The 20,443-nt window shown below is 43.5% G+C and overlaps 1 protein-coding gene across 1 annotated transcript in view; it reads right to left on the reverse strand.

Annotated features, from left to right (window-relative positions):
• Positions 1 to 20,443, reverse strand: part of LOC138847813 (vomeronasal type-2 receptor 116-like) — a 56,991-nt gene that overhangs the window by 15,819 nt on the left and 20,729 nt on the right. Inside the window, exon 3 of the mRNA XM_070067627.1 lies at positions 16,384 to 16,458. Coding sequence (XP_069923728.1) covers positions 16,384 to 16,458 — 75 coding nt within the window. The remainder of the gene's footprint in view (positions 1 to 16,383; positions 16,459 to 20,443) is intronic.

Consider the following 20,443-nt stretch of genomic DNA (forward strand, 5'->3'; position numbering starts at 1 on the left):
CAGCGCATCGTGCTGATCTGAAGCCAGGAGCCAGGTGCTTCTCCTGGTCTCCCATGCAGGTGCAGGGCCCAAGGACTTGGGCCATCCTCCACTGCACTCCCTGGCCACAGCAGAGAGCTGGCCTGGAAGAGGGGCAACCAGGACAGAAGCCGGCACTCCAATCAGGACTAGAACCCGGTGTGCCAGTGCCACAGGCAAAGGATTAGCCTATTGAGCCATGGCGCTGGACACAACCCCCTCTCTTAAGAAACCAATGTTATATGTTCACTCTGAAACTAATGTAAATCTTTACTGCTTTGATCTCTCACAATTTTGGGGTTCATATTTTACCACAGCACAACCTGAGTTACCTAGGAAATACAATCAATTTCCAGCCCAGAATCCTCCAAAGCTACTGTGTTCTATGTTTGGCAGTGATATGTGTGAAAGAATCTGGGATGGGTGTACTCATTAGCAAAGCCCTTGGATCGCTTGAGTATTTTATCATCATTCAGTATTATTAAAGAACATAATTACCTATTTTAAAAAAATATTTCTTTTTTAAAAATTAATATAAAATAAATGAATTATGAAATGGATATTTAAGAAAATATTTATTAAAAAGCAAACCATTAAGAAATGTCATCATGAAGTCATATCATGTGAAATACTACTATACTGGCTTTACCTTATAAGTTATATTTGCCTAGAATTTCAACACTGAACATATTTATATCTAAGTATTTTGTATATTTGAATAGTAGATGATTCATTGCAGATGGAAGGCTCCAAATAGTGGAATAGGGAAGGAGCTCGCAGTTTGGGAAAAGATAGTTTAATCAAAGTGGAGATACTGTAGTCTCAGGGAAGAGTTAGGGAAAAAAACTGAGAGGAAACTCTTCTGGAATTAGTGGGACCCGCTGGACCTACATGGAGGGCACAGGTGCCCAGGGCTTGGGACACCAGCTACAGAGTCTATTCACCAGTGCTGGAAAGGGAGGTGAGGTGAAACCACAGTAGCCTGAGACACTGGTGGAAAAGTGGCAGGGAGAGCCTAGAGGGACTGAGGCTTGAAGCCCCATGGAAGAACGTGCACTGCCTAACTAGAGGAGAGAAAAAAAAATAAAAGGGACTGGTATAGACACTATTCTTTCTCTCCACTCACCTTACAGAGGCATGTGAGAGAATAGAGCAGGTGCCATTTTAGACATATGTAACAGCTGTGCCAGCTCAGGGCCACGCGCCTCTCAGCCAAATAGAAAAACTTGACTCTGGTTGGGAGTAATAACAGGAGACTAAGACCTAGTGACTATATGGAGCTTATTAACTGCAACTGTGAAAGAAATAAACTGAGTGTTTGTGGGAGAAATCATGGTGTGGCTGAGACTTGAGTAGTCTCATTGGGAGATGCCACAAACTTGGGCAGCTTTGGCTATGTGGTGAGAGACATTGTAGGAGAATTTGAGCTTACACTGAGGACTGCACAGATCCTGTGTGTGGTCCTTGGGAGAGAGCAGACAAATATTATACCCACTGGGGCTAGCGCCCAGGCACTGATTGCCATCAAGGAGAAGAACTCAGCTGAGTGGAATTATTTCCTTTTTGAATAAAAAAAAGGGAGAGAAGATTTACCATGCCAAACCTGGGTGTGTCACTTTTGGCACACCCTTAACCCTGCAGAACTGAACAGAGCTCTCTGGTCACACCCAACACAAGCCTCTAGAGACTCACCAAAAACAGACAGTACACTTAATCGAGTCATTGTATAACCACAAAAGCCACAAGAGTGAGGAAAAAAAGAAGAAACCAAAGATATCTCCACAATGCCAAAAAACAAATTCTGAAATCAAGGAAACAAGAACAAGGAAAACATCATGACATTCCTAAATGAACAAGATTATGAAGACGATGAGATAGAAGAAATGCAAGATATGAATTTTAAAAAATTTATAATAGAACATCTTGAAGTTATCAAAAACAAATGCATGAACTACAGAAGTCCATACTGTAAGTACAGTATTTCACTAAAATGGCCTTCTAATAGTTTCTCTCTCCATGCTTCAGGAACTCCTAGAATCCGAATGTTGGGTTTTTTAATAGTATCCTGTAGATTCCCAACAATATTTTTTAAATTTCTAATTACTCTTCTTGTCTTTGGTTTGGCTGTATACTTTCCTGTGCTCTGTCTTCTAAGTCTGATATTCTCTCTTCTATCTCACTGATTCTGTTTTTAATGCTCTCCAATGTGTTTGTCATTTGTTCTATTGAATTCTTCATTTCATTTTGATGTCTCTTCAATATCTCAATTTCATGTTCTATTAAATTCCTCATTTCATTTTGATTCCTCCTTAAGATTTCATTTTCAGGAGAGAGATTTTTCTGTACTTCCAGTATGGATTTCGGTAGTTCATGCATTTGTTTTTGATAACTTCTATATGTTCTTATCATAAATTTTTTGAAATTCGTATCTTGCATTTCTTCTATCTCATCGCCTTCATAATCTTGTATTGGAGTTTCATGTCCATTTGGGAGCATCATAATGTCTTTCTTGTTCTTGTTTCCTCTGTTTCTGCATTTGTTTTTTGGCATTGTATAAATATTCTTTGGTTTCTTCTTTTTTTTCCCTCGCCGTGGTGGCTTTTCTGGTTATACTATGACTCTAGATTAAGTGGACTGTCTGCTTTTGGTGAATCTCTAGAGGCTTGTGGTAGGTGTGGCCAGAGAGCTCTGTTCAGTTCTTCAGGGTTAAAGGTGTGCCAAATGTGACACACCCATGTTTGGCTTGGTAAAACCTCTCTCTCTGTCTCTCTCTCTCTCTCTCTCTCTCTTTCTTTATTTTCAGAAGGGAAATAATTCTGCTCAGCTTAGCTCTTCTCCTTGATGACAATCAATACTTGAGCACTAGCTCCAGCGGGTATAATATTCATCTGCTCTGTCCCAAAAACCTCACAAAGGATCTGTGCAGTCCTCTGTGTAATCAGATTCCCCTGCAATGTCTCCCACCGGGTTGCCAAGGTTACTGAGTTTTTGGCTTCTCCCACTGAGAGTACTCACATCTCAGGCACACTGTGAATTCTCCCACACACCCTCAGTTTTTTTTTTTTTTTTCACAGTCCCAGTTCATAAGCTCCACATAGTCACTGGATCTTAGTCTCCTGTCATTTCTCCCCACCAGAGTCAGGTTTTTCTGCTTGGCTGAGGGTGGGCACAGCCCTGAGCTGGCACAGCTTTTATGTATGTCCAAAATGGTGCCAGCTGTATTTTTCCCTGCCTTTTTAAGGTAGGTGGAGAGAATCGTGTCTGTACTTGTCCCTTTTATTTACTTATTTTCTCTCCTCTAGTTAGGCTGGTGAACTTTCCCCCATGGGGCTTCAAGCCTCCTCCCCTCTAGGCACTTCCTGCTGCTTTTCTGCCAGTGTCTCAGGCTACTGTGGTTTCCCCTCACCTCCCTTTCCAGTGCTGGTGCATAGATGAGGTGGCTGGGGTCCCAAGCCCTGGGCGCCTGTGCCCTCCATGTAGGTCCATCGTGTCCCACTAGTTCTGGAAGAGTTTTCTCTCAGTTTTTTTCCCTAACTGAGTTTTCTCTCAGTTTTTTCCCTGAGACTATAGTATCTCCACTTTTATTAAACTATCTTTTCCGGGACTATCAGTGTGCTTCCTCCCTATTCCACCATCTTAGAGTTTTCTGAAAAGCTTTCCTCGTAATACCCCTTTTGCTGTATCCCATAAATTTTGATAGGTTGTATTGTCATTTTCATTTGTTTTTAGAGATTTTTTGATTTCTTCTATGGCACACTGGTCATTCAGAATCATGTTGTTCATTCTCCATGTTTGCATATAATACAGAGGTTCTTGAGTTGTTGATTTTGAGCTTCATTGCATTGTGGTCTGAGAAGATGCATGGTATAATTTCACTTTTTTGAATATGCTGAGGCTACCTTTATGACTTAGCAGATGGTCTATCATAGAGAGAGTTCTGTGCACCAGGCAGAAATATGCACACTCTGTATCTGTGGGTTAGAAGGCTCTGTAGATATCTACTAGGTCTATTTGGTGTATAGTGTCAATTATCTCTGTTGTTTTCTTGTTGGTTTTCTGTCTGGTTGATCTGTCCATTGCTAAAAGTGGGGTATTGAAGTCCCCTGTTATTATTGTATTTGAGTCTATATCTCCCTTTGAATCCCTTAATAATTCTTTCAAATAGCCAGACACCCTGCTCAGAGTGTGCATCTAACTCAATAAATGGAGGAGAGGTTCGCAACCAGATGCCACATAGAGCCAGTTGGATCAAGGAGCAGATGGGAATGATGAAGTTAAAAGCTGATACCAGCAATCACCTCATTGTTCTTCCAGGTTTTCAGAAGACCAGAATCACAGAGATGGTGTTGGCCAGCATGGTGGAAATGGTCACTGTTTTGAGAAGCACAGAGCCATGCAGGCCAGAGACATCCCCAGGTATTCCTCAAAGGCTAAGAAGATCACCAGCCTGGGGAGGCAGTGACTTCTCGCCTGGTTTGAGTACTCGTGATCTGCACATGGATGCACTGTTCTGCATCTGAAGGGGCAAAAGACTCCATGTTTCTTTGTTTGAAATTCTTCATATTTCCCTGTTGAGCAAAATTGTGGCCATCTGGGGTGTGAAACAGCAGATGGATTCTTTCTCCTCCTCTCTCTGTCTCTCCATCTCTCTCTGTAACTCTGCCTTTCAAATAAAGAAATCTTAAAATTTAGAGGGAAACACAAGAGACTCAAATAGCTAAAGAAATACTGAACAATAGAAATTAAGCTGAAGACCCCACAATACCACATTTCAAGATATACTACAGAGAAACTAAAATCAAAACAGCCTAATATTGTCATATTAATATGTATGTAGATCAATGGAACAGAACGGAAACCCCAGAAATTAATCTGTATAAACACAATGAACTAATCTTTGACAAACAAGCTAAAAATCAATCTCTGGAGAAAGGACATTGGTGTTTAGAAAATTCTCTCTCTCTCTCTCTCTCTCTCTCTCTCTCTTCCCTTCCTCTCTCCCTCTCTCACTCAATGGGAGTTAGATGTTCTGGAGTTCTATGGCACAGTCAGGTAGCTACAGGTAATGTCAACGCTGTGTACATTTCACTATAAAAAGAAAAACATATCCATTAGCTGCATTTATTTTATTCACTCAACTGCTACAGGAGCAAATATGCTCAATCTAAGAGTATGATGACTTCTACAAACTTTCATTTTCTATAGACATCAACGTAGAATATGTGTAAGTAAGACTACATTATGTATAGTCAAGAAGTGAAATTAAAGTTTGATATTTATTTCAGAGGTTCACAATTTCATCTCAGAAGGATATCAGGTCCATCTGTGTGTAACCCTATTGAAATGTAAGCACACCTCCTTGAAGTCGGTAGGCCATTATATCATTTCTTCATTGAGGACCAAGCATTGGTCAGTGCACTCTTCTAGGAAAACTCTGCAATTTTAACCATCAACCCAAGACCCACAGGAAAATTCACAATGTTATGGATATCATAGTGCACCGTATGGTGTCTTGATTCATGGAAGGATATATCATGTGCAGAACTATTGGTAAACTGTATTTTCTGGGCTGGTGCTGTGGCACAGCAGGTTAACACCTTGGCCTGAAGTACCGGCATTCCATATGGCTGCCAGTTTGAGACCTGGCTGCTCCACTTACTATCCAGCTCTCTGCTTTGGCTTGAGAAAGCAGTGGAAGATGGCCCAATTCCTTGGGCCCCTGCACCCACACAGGAGACCCAAAAGAAGCTCCTGGATCTTTGATTTGGATTGGCATAGCTCTGGCTGTTGTGGCCAATTGGGGAGTGAATTATCAAATGGAAGACATATCTCTCTCTCTCTCTCTCTCTCTGCCTCTCCTCTCTCTGTGTAACTCTGACTTTCAAATAAACAAATAAATCTTTAAAACAACCTGGATGTTCTTCAGGAATTTATGAAGCTGGAGGAAAGTTAATTATTATTTTCTATATCTGCATATTTACCTTTTCCTAGATATTAGGTTTATTTAATTTATTCAACAAATTAGATTAATTTATTTATCCAAGGAACATTCAAACAAGGGCACATAAACATGTGCACTCTTGGAGGAAAACTCTGCAATTTTAATCATCAACCCAAGAACCACAGGAAAATTCACAATGTTGTGGATATCATAGTGTGCCATATGGTGTCTTGATTCATGGAGATACATCATCCCCAGCACTATTGATAAACTCGATTTTCTTCCAGATTGGATGAAGCTGGAGGAAAGCTATAATTATTAACTTCTAAATATACATATTTAGCTTTCCTAGATATTAGGTTTATTTAATTTATTCAACAAATTTGATTAATTCATTTATGCCTGGTACATTCAAACAAGGGCTAATAAACATATTCTGTATACAGGGAATGGCTCCAGAGAAGCTAGGATGAAAAAATCTATCTGTACCTCAGGAGGCATATCTTATGCTTAGGTGTATTGGGAGTGGTCTCATATTCAACAATGGACCCACAGTTCCTGCTGCCTGATAGTTGCAGATTTTGTAATAGTGGTTATGCTAATGCAAGTTCATTTATCAGAGTCATTTTAAAATATAACTTAGAACCCATTTCACTTTTCACCAAAACTGTCTCAAGGAGGATTGCTCTACAACATTCTAGATTAAATAGCAGCTGTCAGATGTAGTCATTCTGTCCATATATTCTGTTTTTGAGAAAATTCCAAAAACAGATATAGATGTGATTTTTAAAATATTACCATGTTTTCTCATGATTTGAGTTAGAATATATCATAGTTTTCATGCTACATTATGATTTATCTTTTCCAAAATAATACCTAATTTAAGGGAACAAATTTGAGATTTTCAACAGAATTATCCCCAACAAGAAGGCAATTACAGGCTTTCCAATAGCCCATGTCAAGGAGCTCATCTTCCATTCTGACAGATCTTACTGATCAAGTAAAGAAAACAGCATCATATGTTGACCGTAATAAAGCACCTATGTATATCATCAGGTGTTCAAAGCCATGCTTTTTGAAGAGACTTACCTGCCTAGGAAGGAGCAGGGTCTGGTTGGCAGCCTGTAAAGATGTCTTTTTCATTTTCTCCAGAAGGATTTCATGGAGGGCATGTGCTAATGAATGCACAGCATTGTAGATGAGGTAGCTGGTGTCAGATATGGTCATCATATCAACATTTCCTGGCAGAAACTCTACGAAAGTATTGAGAGGGCAGACTCCAATTTTTCCACAAAAGGACCCAACAGGTAAACAGCCAAAAATGTGAAACCACAGTTTATTGAAGTAAAAGTCTTCTTGGTACCTGGAGGGGGTCACTGTCTTGAGAAAGTGTTTGAGGCCAGGGATTTCCCTTCTGTGGTGTGAAAATTAGAAGTCTCTATGGAAAGAGTGCAGCATGTGGTTCGTCTCATACACAACAATATCTGTCTTTGCTACCATAATCCACACCTTCCCCAGGGTTAGAAAGAAATCTCTCATTATGTCCACAGTCATGAGATTCTTGACATCACCATAGAGCATGTGTATCTTTGCAGATGAAATGGTAATCCTAGTCATAATATTATATCAGTGGTACATACATACTTTCTTTTTTGACAGGCAGAGTGGACAGTGAGAGAGAGAGACAGAGAGAAAGGTTTTCCTTTGCCATTGGTTCACCCTCCAATGGCCATCACGGCCGGCATGCTGCAGCTGGCTCACCACGCTGATCCAATGGCAGAAGCCAGGTACTTATCCTGGTCTCCCATGGGGTGCAGGGCCCAAGTACTTGGGCCATCCTCCACTGCACTCCTGGGCCACAGCAGAGAGCTGGCCTGGAAGAGGGGCAACCGGGACAGAATCCGGTGTCCCGACCGGAACTAGAACCGGGTGTGCAGGCGCCGCAAGGCGGAGGATTAGCCTAGTGAGCCACGGCGCCGGCCACATACATACTCTTAGTAGCAGTGAGACCTGTGTGATTTCTGGAGCAGAGTTCCAACCTCCAGTAAATCCCACCCTCCATGAAATTTAATATTTGAGAGAGAAATCAATCTTTACTGCATGGATCTCTTGATAATTTGGAACTTATTTATTACCCGGGCATAACTTAGGTTGTTTTAAAGAAGACAATCCTTTACCATCTCTGATTTTCTTCAAAATGAATTTTCAAGCACAAAATTCATATCAGCTAATGTACTTGACAGTAATGACATCATTGCTGCTAGTGTGAAGGGCAGCCCTCTGTGAATAATAATCCTTGAGATGAGAAGCCAACATTTAGGATACTAGATCATATGCTAATGTCCCACAGGGAGGTTTCTAGGTCTGGTTCTGGGCTCTGGTTCCTGATTCTACCTTCCTGCTAATGCACACCTGGGAGACAGCAGGTGATGGCTCCAGTAGTTAGGTACCTGCCACCCATTTTTATCTGAATTGAGTTCCTGGCTCCCATCTTTTGGGCTGATTCAAATTTGAAGAGATGCTCTCTCCATCCCCCTTTCCCTCCTTCTGTCCCTCCCTCTCCTTCTTATCCCATACAAATATTATATTTTAATTTTTAATCTAGGAGACACAGAGTTGTAAGCATGAACATTCACTGGGAGATCTGTGATACGATCCACTATGGTTGTTGAGAATAAGGCATAGAGCACAGGTGAACCACAACACAACTGTGACTTAGACTTATTGCTCCTTGGAGGTCTTCAGAACTGGCCCTCAGTTTTGTCTCAGATGGAACTCAATGCTCAGCAGATTGATAACTGCATCCATCTGACAACCATTGGCCTCTGGATACCTCCTAAGAGAGTGGAAAGGGAAAGTTTTCTGTGCTGTGGGTATTTCCAGTAAGGCACAAGGCTGTGAGTAGGCAGCTGTCACTACTCCCAGTCGGTGGCAAGATGGCTGCCTAGATCTACACAGGAATCTGGTGGAGGCTCTAAGCTTCCACTTCTCCTTCCCTTTCTTCCTTCTCCTTCCCCCGTTAATAGTCTCACAACACGGGAAAACCCCTGGGATCTGTTCTGTATCACTGTGCGACTGTGAGGTCAATATTCACATTCCACTAGCACCAGAAGTGGGAAAGGCTCCAACATTTCTTTCCAGAATTCATGGCCTATTCATCTAGGGGATCTTGTAGAGCTCCAAAAGGGTTCTTTGCTCTCATTGAAAAATGCAGACTTGGTCCCTGCAATTATGGCAACTGAATTGTTCTGTGTCTGGCAGGTGTAGTAAGGGATGAAATGATGCTCTCTGGTCAGCCAGTGTAGAGTGCTCCACAGGGTAGACTGATCACTGTCAAAGGAATTGTAGAGATAGAAACCCAAGGACAGATTGGGGAGTAGCTGAGATTCCTTTTTGATCTCCTGCATGGCAAAATGGAAGGCCAGCACATATTGGTAGTTCTTCCACAGCCACCTAAAGAGAGGGGCAGCATCAGGGAGAAGGGTCAGACCATGGAATTCAGAACAACTCCTCAGTCAGACTCAGGCTGCCACTTAGTGATGTGCCAGCCCTGGCACAGGGAACCAGGGTAGGTAACATTAACAGGGACATGGAAGATCTGGGGATGTCTCTTTGACTCCTGTGAAGCAAAGTGTTTCCAAACCACTGTGAGGGATGTTCAGGCTTTGTAACTGGGGTGAAGTAGAATACCCCTGTTTCCCGGACAGATATTTGAAGGTCCTACAAATAGTAGGGTGCATCTCTATGTATGGACCAGACAGCAAGATGTTGCCCTCTAGTGGTGTGAAAAAGTTGTGCACACACATAGCCTCATGGACTTTTCTGGAAAGGACTTGGTGCATCCAGTATGCAATCCAGTTTCTGCTCAGAGGCAGACACAAACTTGCCGGCATTTCTGTTTCCCATGAGGTTTTGAATATTTTAAATAACCACCCGACCTGCCAGTTTTTCCAGCTTTGGGATGCATTTGTCTCTTTATCCATATTCACCTGAGGAAATTTTTGGGCCCTTTGTATATTTTCCACTCTAATATGTCAACCCTTATGAAAGCAGCTTTGTTAAAATATATTTTCTTTGAAAGATGAGCATTCACTTCAGGACTTATGTCTTATTGTGATAGAATCCAAGCTAGCCCCTCAAGTGTCTTTATTTTCAGTGTTGGTAATGAATTATCCTCTCTTCATTTACATTTTGCACCTGAATATTTTCTGCTGTTTATAAGTAGCTTAGCCATCTAAATTAGTTCTTGGAATTTAAAAATAACTCCCACTGGCAGCACCGTGGCTCACTACGCTAATCCTCTGCCTGTGGTGCTGGCACATTGGGTTCTAGTCCCGGTTGGGGCGCCAGATTCTGTCCCAGTTGCTCCTCTTCCAGTCTAGCTCTCTGTTGTGGCCCAGGAAGGCAGTGGAGGATGGCCCAAGTGCTTGGGCCCTGAACCTGCATGGGAGACCGGAAGAAAGCACCTGGCTCTTGGCTTCAGATCAGCACAGTACGGCTGCCATAGCGGCCATTTGGGGGTTGAACCCAAAGGAAGACCTTTCTCTCTGTCTCTCTCTCTCTCACTGTCTAACTCTGCCTGTCCAAAAAAATAAAATAACTCCCACATATCATTTCTATATGGGAATTAGTGTCATTTTCTCATTTTTTTTCTTCTTCCATTGGCATTATTCTCTTCTTTTCTGACTACTCAAGTTTCCTCCATAATTTGAACATAAAAATGCTTCCTTGTTAATAAATAACAATCTTAGTGCATTAAATCACTTAGTTTTTTCCCGTGATTCTTTTGTTCTAATTAATTACATAAAATTTTATTTTGTGTTAAATCTTTAAATAATTTTGAAATATTCTTAATGAGATATCAAGACAGAACTGAAAACTGCTGCCCATTTTAGATTACCCAGGTCTAGGCATCGAAGATTCTAGGATGTGACAAGCACATGATGGCTGGCCCCTTATGCACAGAATGAGGGTGGAGAGATACTTCCCTAGCTGCAGGACAGAAGGCAGAGTGCACCTCCAGCTTTGGTACCTGGAATAAAGGCTCTCACTCTGAAGGTAGGGATTCCTTCATCTTCAGATCACATTCCACCTCCACATCTGTCACTCAATGCACAGTCATAACTGTCACTTAACCAAGAAATTCACACACATGAACGACCTCCCACAAAAATGTCTCATTCAAGTTTTGGCTAGAAATGGAGTCACTAAAAGAGATTAGGACACCAAAATGAAACAGTGAGAGGGATAGGTTATGTGAAGGCACAGGTTAGGCAAATTGCAAGGCTGCAATTCTGCCCCCAAAGTGAGGAGACCCACCATGAGCTCCCTCTTATGCAAGGTGACCTGCTGTGGGGACAGGTGTTAAATTCCAAAAGAAACTCACAAGGACAGACTGACTCCAATTAAACAACTTGTGTTCCTCACCCTGTTCTGAACACATGAGCATGTGGATCTCTTAAATGTCTGAGAAGCTTGCACCACTGTTGTGACCAACAATGTGGGGAGCAATCCGGACTAGACTGAGTTACTGGAATTAAGACTTATTCTATGCATCTGCTCCCCCACAATATGGCGCTGGGAGAGAAGTAAACAGCTTCCGCACAGCTGCCTCCAGTTCAACCAATAAACTGTAGGACTTGCTCCTGATTGGAGAGCAGCGTACTCGGCGTGTGGGCAGCCGAGTTAGGATTGGCGGAGGAGGACTATAAAGGAGGAGAGAGACGGCATGCACCAGGAACATCTATGGGGAACATCTAAGGGAACCCGTGCAGCCCCCAGAGAGCCGGCCGGCCGTGTGCCGCTCCCCTGCGGAAGTGGGGAATGTGGCTAGGGGGAACTGCCCTTCCACGGAGGTGGAAGGGACAGTAGCCCACCCAGGAAGGACCAGCAGCCAACCCGGGAAGGACCAGCAGCAAACCCGGGGAGGGCCGAGCAGACGAAAGAACAGCGCAGGGTCCTGTGTCGTTCCTCCATGAAGAGGGGGAGCGACATAATGGTGCCGTGACTCGGATATGAAGCCTAGGCAGGGCTTGGTGTCGTTCCTCCACGAAGAGGGGGAGCGACATAATGGTGCCGTGACTCGGATAGGAAACCTAGGACGGATAGGAAACTTAGGAGGGAAGAAACGGGAAGAAGCAGGAAAATACCGGAGAGACTAGCAAAAAGCCTAGGTGCCGGAAGAAGCTATTGAAAGCCTAGGCATAGACTCGGATATGGACTGTGGGAAAGAAGTTAGGATTGAAAGCGAAAGTGAAAGCTTTCATAGACTCGGATGCGGACTATGGCGGGGAAGCTAGGAGACTGAAAGCGAAAGTGAAACCTGGAGCAGGCTTGGACTCGGATACGGACTGTGGGGAGTAGCCAGGAGAAATGAGAGGAATATTGTTGGAAGAAAACTTAAGGAAACATACCGGGTAGAGAAAAATGTTAGGGAGGATGAAGCCGCGAGTGCAGGCCGAGGCGGAGATATAAGCCACCTTGGAATTCTTCAAGTCACCCCGGGGAGCAAGAGGCGAAGATCTGGAACCAGAGGCAGAGACGCTGGCCGCCAGGATTCGCCAGGTTAGTCCGGGGAACTTGGACTGAATGCCGGTGGTGGCGGAAACATTCGCGGAAGCCGCCGCGTGCAGAGAGAGCATGGGGCGTGAATAGATAGGGAACGCTGGCGCAAGGCCGTGGTGCGGGCGCGAAGTGCGTGGAGACCGCGGAGCGTGCGCGCAGAGCCGGGAACCCGCCGGCAGGGCGAGGCGCCGGGAAGCTGCGGGGATAAGAGAAACAGAAGTTTAGAAGTAAAGTGAGAAAAATAGGAATGCTGGAAGATAGAAGTAAAATGGGAGAAATAGGAATGCCCGGAGATAGAGAAATAGAGAAATAGAGAGGCCTCCCTACAACACTGCACTGTGAGAGCTTGGATTCGGTCTGCCTGATTAAGTGAGGCGATGAGCACCTGGGCGGCTAGCAGCTTATGCGCCGCAGGTCACCGAAGACAGGCACGAATTAACATCAGTAAGGCTTCCCCACAATGTAACAATTAGGAGGCTTGGATTCGGTCTGCCTGATTTAAGGCGGTAAGCGCCAGCAAGCAGCTCGACCAGAGTATGAGCTGCAGGTCACCGAAGATAGGCACGAACCAACACTAATAAGTCTCCCCCACAATACGGCAATGAGAAGGCTTGGATTCGGTTTGCCTGATAGGTTTTGTAAGCACCTGCAGGCAGTTCTAGCAGAGTAGAGCATGCGCTGCAGGGCACCGAACACAGGCATGCATCAGTGCCTAAAAACCTCCTCACAACATGGCGAAGAGAGGACCCGGATTCGGTTTGCCTGATTGATAGGACTTGTAAGAGCCTGTGGCAACTCTAGCAAGTAGAGCAGAGTGTGTGCCGCGGGACACCGAAGACAGGCGCGTATCAACGCCAAAAATAAAAAGAAAGGGGGATCTGTGGGGAGCAATCCGGACTAGACTGAGTTACTGGAATTAAGACTTATTCTATGCATCTGCTCCCCCACAATATGGCGCTGGGAGAGAAGTAAACAGCTTCCGCACAGCTGCCTCCAGTTCAACTAATAAACTGTAGGACTCGCTCCTGATTGGAGGAGAGCAGCGTACTCGGCGTGTGGGCAGCCGAGTTAGGATTGGCGGAGGAGGACTATAAAGGAGGAGAGAGACGGCATGCACCAGGAACATCTATGGGGAACATCTAAGGGAACCCGTGCAGCCCCCAGAGAGCCGGCCGGCCGTGTGCCGCTCCCCTGCGGAAGTGGGGAATGTGGCTAGGGGGAACTGCCCTTCCACGGAGGTGGAAGGGACAGTAGCCCACCCAGGAAGGACCAGCAGCCAACCCGGGAAGGACCAGCAGCAAACCCGGGGAGGGCCGAGCAGACGAAAGAACAGCGCAGGGTCCTGTGTCGTTCCTCCATGAAGAGGGGGAGCGACATAATGGTGCCGTGACTCGGATATGAAGCCTAGGCAGGGCTTGGTGTTGTTCCTCCACGAAGAGGGGGAGCGACAAACAAGGTGTTAAACCCCCTTGTTAAGCAGCAAAGTAGCAACCCAGTTACTAGAAGCATGCACAAATGAGGTGTGCAAATCCCAGAATTCATGCAGTTTCTGTATTGTTCCTGGAAAAGAACCATCAGCATCCTAGTGAAAAAAACATTGACTCGTTAGGAAACATGATTTATTTCCCTTTTTATTTTGATGATCAGGAACACCAACGCTTCCTCTCTGGTAGAACTGAGTTATTGATTGATGGTGGGACAGAGTCCATTTAGAGTGGTGGTTCTCAGGGTTTCATGGTTTCTAGTTCAGGCACATCTCAACTATGCCCTTGTTGACTGTGATATCCAGCTTGAGCCTCTTGGGAACTAACCATGACCTTATGCCTGGTTATCAGTGTATCAGGACAACTTGAACCATCTCCATGGACTCCAGCAGGACTCATCTGTGGGTCCCAACAATCTTAACCATTCCAATACCCCAAAGGTTGGATCAGAGGGACGTGTCCAAATTGGTAGGTTTAAATATGTTGACACCTCTCTTCTGTTCTGAGGGACCAGGGGGGCAAACAGAAAAAATGAAATGACTGCTGTGGAAGGGAAAAGAATTGAAGAGAACTCAACTTTCACTGGACTGCATTTCTGACACTTCTCTGTATACTTCTCAAAATTGCCAATAAGGATAGGACACACACGGGCACAAGCATGTATTCACACTCAGTCACAACCTTGAACTTACTGAGATGCTGACACTATATGCCGTGGCTTGACTGTAAAAGATAATTGGATCATCTCACATTCTAATTCCATGTAGTAAAGTGGGAGGAACCCACCCAGCTCCAAATCTTCATCTCTGTGGACATCTATCTTCAGATAAACTTGGCAGCTGCTGACCGACATGTTCAATGAAGTGTGTAAAGGGTGTGGGAGTAGGAAGAGAAAAATCAGAAATGGTGACATCCAGTATCTCCCCAGCATAGAGTCAGAGACCAGAGTCTCAGCTGAAATGGGAAGAACATGGGCAGATACTGCCTGCAGGGTCAGCCCTCTGCAGGCAGAACTTGTCTCTATGTAGGGCACAGCCAAGTCTTGGGATTGCTGTGTCCTCAGCCTATATAATGTGCATGACAGTGTGATGATCCAGACAAGGACACGGCTAGAAGCCAAAGGGAGATATTTCTAAGTCAGTCATAGTACAGAGACCTAGATTTTGTGTCACTGTGGTCAGAGCAGATCAGACCTCTGAGTCTTTTTATTCTTTTATCTGTGTCCATTCTGGAAACACAAGGAAGCATTCTGCAAGGAAGCTCTGCACCTATCACCCTCCATTCCGTGGAAAAATCACTTTGGAAAACAACACGATTATTCTTAGTCATTTAAATGTAACTTAAAAGTGATCCCTGTTAAATATAAGAATGGGAATAAGGGAGTGTGAAGATGTATAGTTCTGCACATGCTCATTTGGACTTACACCTCATAGTAGAGCTAGAAACGTGCCAGGGGATTCCAATTCAATCCCATTAAGGTGGCAAGTACCAATGCCATCTTACTTGTTCAAGTGATCAGTTTAAGTTCATAATTGATCAAAAAGATGGGATTAAGTGTCAAAGGGGCCAAATAAATAAGGCCAGTGTCTGCAAATAATAAATTGATAGAATTAAAAAGGAGGGAACAATGCAACATGGGAAGTGGGAAACAGAGCAAACTCTTAGAATGGCAGATGTCTTTAAACAGCACTCTGGCCTCAGAATCGGCCCTTAGGGCATTCAGATCTGACTAAAAAGCCCATGAGAGTATTTGAGGCATGGAAAGCCAAGACACTCTGTCAAAAAATGACCTAAATGAAAGATCTCTGTGAGTGAGATCCCAGTGGAAAGAACAGGTCATCACAGAATGCAGTACCTTTTTCTGAAGGGAGGAGAGAACTTCTACTTTGATTATGGCCTTGTCTAAACAAGATCGGAGTTGGTGAACTCAAGAGGCTTCCATAGCCTTGGCAGTTCATAACAAGAACTTTGGGTGATTACTGATATCATAAATAAGAGTGTCAATTGTTAAATCAACAATGGGGGTCACTGTGCACCTGCTCCCCATGTAGGACCTCTGTCCTTAACGTGTTGTACTATGTGAATTAATGGTAAAACTACTACCCAAACTGTACTCTATACTTTGTGTGTCTTTGTGAGTGCAGTCTGTTGAAATCTTCACTTAGTATATACTAAGTTAATCTTCTGTATATAAAGATAATTAAAAATGAATCATGATGAAAAATGGGATGGGAGAGGGTGTGGGAGATGGGAGGGCTGCAGGCAGCAGGAAGGTTATGGGGGGGAAGCAGCTATAATTCAAAAGTTGCACTTTGGAAATTTGTATTTATTAAATAAAAGTTTAAAAAAAAGAAAAGACGTCTTTGTCCCTCCAACCTGTCCTCTATGATTTCATCATGGTCGATCAGGGCTTTGGGGACCACCCCAGGTTTACACAGCAGACCTGTAAACCTGTGTGTACAAGGGACCAAGAGTGGTTATTTCGATAGTTTGCTTGGGAGAATTTGGCATCTTTAGAAAGAGTTGGTGTTCAGATAAACAAAACAACAAGTTGCATCATTACATGTGTTTCTCTAGAAAGAAGTGAAGGGCTGGTGTCATTCATTGATGGCTCTGTGTACACCCCAGCCATTGTCTTCATTACTGCATCTTAATATCACTCTCAGACCTACAGAACTCTGCTAGGAACATGAGTTTCTAATTGCTAAATAAATAGGTACATCCAGAGAACTGTAGGAGCTCATCTCCCCGCATCTACCACTCCAAACAATTAATCCACTTCCCCAACATACTTCTCAAATTCAGTATTCTGCACCAGCAACCTTGAATCAACATCCCATGGCAAATGGCAAGTCACAGGAACTGTGATAAGTGACATATCCTGTGACAAGTGACAGGAACTGTATTCTTTATTAAACATTGATTTCCTGATCATATCTATGTTTCCTCACATTTCATATAAAACATCTCAGTAGAATTTTCTTAAATACTTTTAATTGTTTTTTTTTAATTTATTAGACAGGTAGAGTTACAGACCCTCAGAGAGAGAGACAGAAAGGTCCTCCTTCTGTTGGTTCACTCCCCAAATGGCCACCATGGATGGCACTGCACCAATCCAAAGCCAGAAGCCAGGTGCTTCTTCGTGATCTCCCATGTGGGTGTAGGGGCCCAAGCACTTGGGCCATCCTCCACTGCCCTCCCGGGCCACAGCAGAGAGCTAGACTGGAAGAGGAGCAACCAGGACTAGAACCTGGTGCCCATATGGGATGCTGGTGCTGCAGGCGGAGGAGTAGCCACGTGAGCCACGGCGCCGGCCCCCTTAAATACTTTTATATGATTATTTAAAATGTAACAATTTATGGTTCCATGAGAATGACTTGCAACTGCATACATTGAGGATTGGCTCCATCCAACTATTTATCTTGTCCATTACCTCACATCCTTTTCATTTTTATGTGTGACCACGCTTAAAGGGTGGTGTCCAAGCACTTTGCGATAGATAATATGGTCTCAGAATGTTTCCTATGGTATGTCAAATATATGTAAACCTATAGAAAGTGAAGGAAAGGGGCCGGCCCTGTGGTGTACAGGGTAAAGCCAACACTTGCAGTGCTGGCATTCCACATGGGGGCTGGTCAGCATCCTATCTGCTCCACTTCTGATCCAGCTCTCTGCTATGGCCTGAGAAAGCAGTAGAAGATGTACCAAGTGCTTGGGCCCCTGCACCCACGTGGAAGACCTGGAAGAAGCTCCTGGCTCCTGGCTTGGGATCGGCCAGTTTCAGCCATGGCAGCCTTTTGGGGAGTGAACCAACAGAGGGAAGACCTCTATCTCTTTCTCTGCCTCTGCCTCTCTGTCAGGCTGCCTTTCAAATAAATAAATACAAATTTAAAAAATTTTAAAAAGGAAACTGAAGGATATGATGGTTGCCTGCCCTGTGGTCTGGGGACTTGCTGTTGACTGCTTAGTGAAGAGACTGACTATGGGATAGGGAAGTGGTTTTGGATCTACATAGCAATGTTGTTTTCACAAATCTGTAAACACACTGTATACAATGTGAGTGTACAGTATGAGTATGGATGTGCTTCAGTTCCACTGAGATTTTCAGTTTAAAGTGATTCACATTGGCTATGCGAATTATATGTCAATAGAAACAGCATTCTCTCCAAGTGGAATTATAGAAAAAACTCTAAGCAAGGTCAAAAATAAACAGCAGTCAATGGATAGATTTAGCCCTATGTATTTAATTACAGAATCATTTGTATGTATTCATGAAAACTACATATAAGAGTGATAATGATACCATCTTATTTTTATTTTTTGGGGATGATTATAGATAAGTTTGTTAGTTAAATACTGATTCTACAGCTATTTCACCTGAAGATTGTGTTAGCAGCTTTGTGGGTTCAGGAAATCCTAGGAAGGTGACCTTCAGGAAGAAAGCATTGTAAATTATGATTAAAACAGATTCTTGACATAAGCATATTCTCTGTTACAGTATGTAGGAATTTGGGGTAGGGGCTGGGTGTTAGAGTAGAAAATAGTAACCCACAGTCATCTACTGTGCTGTTGATAAGAACAAGCACCAAGAAGTCTTTGAAGTACCATCATGCATAATTGGAAAATGATTATTATTCAAGAGATTGTGTACAATACAGTATCCATTTCAGGATAATAGCTTCATAAATTGACTCTGGTACTGGGAAGGAAACCCCACTTAAATTATGAAATAGCAAACTCAAATGACCCAGAGAAAACTGAACACAAAGCATATGTAGTTTAGATATCATATCAAGTATGAGTGATTGTAGTGTAGGTAAATTGATTAAGAAAATAGATAATAATTCAATATTCAAAAATTCAGGGATAGTTGCTCAATATAAAATGACATTATTGCTTGTATCCTTGCTAGGCAGCTGAAGATAGCTTCACACAATTACTCTTTTTCTTTTATTTCCAACATTCCCTAGTCATGTTTATTTCCTAATAAGTCTATGAAGAGAGAGAAAAATCTCAGAGCCAGCATCATGGCTCACTTGGTTAATCCCCCGCCTGTGACACCGGCATCACATATGGATGCCGGGTTCTAGTCCCAGTTGCTCCTCTTCCAGTCTAGCTCTCTGTTGTGGCCCAGGAGGGCAGTGGAGGATGGCCCAAGAGTTTGGGATCCTCCACCGTCATGGGAGATCAGGAAGAAGCACCTGGCTCCTGGCATCAGTTTGGCGCAGTGCTGGCCGTAGCGACCATTTAGGGGAGTGAGCCAACAGAAGGAAGATCTTTCAGTCTCTCTTTCTCTCACTGTCTGTGACTCTACCAGTCAAATAAAATAAATAAATAAAATAAAAAAGAAATCACCTATTAAAAAAAAGTGAGAGAAAAATCTCCCACTTAGTTGGGGCTGGGCTTGGGACAGAACCAGGTGCCAAGAAATAAATCCAAGTCTTGCACATAGATGACAGGAAACCAATGCTTGATCTGTCACCACTGCCTCCCAGTGTCTGAATCTGAGAAGTTGGGGTCAGGAGCTGGAGCCAGGGACTGAACTCAGAAACTCCATTGAGGACATGGTCATAATCACTAGGCTAAAATGCCTGCTATCCATTTTGTTATAAAACAGAGAAATCAGTTGGGGTGCTAGGTTTCCATAGCATTTGCTACTTATAGAACCAGAGTTCTGAGATGAGTAGCTCTGAGAGATCATGCGACAGCAGAAACTTCTGTGTGGGATATCACTAAAGATGTAAGCACAGTCACAGTGAGCATGGCTATAGCCAGAACAAGTGAATCCATTGCTCTCTCCCAGAGATAAGGAAGGATATGTACCTTGATCTAATCTATTCCTCTTCTTCACCATACAGTCATCAAGTACTGATTTTAAAATGATGTCAGGGGGTGCCTCTGTGGCACAGTGGTTTAATGCCCTGGCCTGAAGCACTGGCATCCCATATGGGTGCCAGTTTGAGACCCAGCTGCTCCACTTCTGATCCAGCTCTCTGCCATGGTTTGGGAAATAAGTAGAAGATGGCCTAAATCCTTGGGCCCCTGCACCCATTTGGGAGACCCAGAAGAAGCCCCTGGTTTCTGGCTTCAGATCATCACAGCTCCGTCCATTGCAGCTATCTGGGGAGTGAGCCATTCGATGGAAGACCTCTCTCTCTCTCTCTCTCTCTCTCTCTCTCTCTCTCTCTCTCTCTTTCTCTCTGACTCAGACTTTCAAATAAATAAATAAGTCTTAAAAATGATGTCAGCCATTGTCATAGACAAAGATTTCTTGTAAAAGACCTAGAGGCATAGGCAATAAAAGCCAAAATCGACAAATGGGATTACATCAGATCGAGAAACTTCTGCACTGTGAAAGAAGCAATCAGCAAAATGAAAAGACAACTGACAGAATGGGAGAAATTATTTGCAAACTATGCAACTGATAAAGGATTAA

Source organism: Oryctolagus cuniculus (assembly GCF_964237555.1).
Source record: "Oryctolagus cuniculus chromosome 16 unlocalized genomic scaffold, mOryCun1.1 SUPER_16_unloc_1, whole genome shotgun sequence".
Taxonomy (NCBI): Eukaryota; Metazoa; Chordata; class Mammalia; order Lagomorpha; family Leporidae; genus Oryctolagus; species Oryctolagus cuniculus.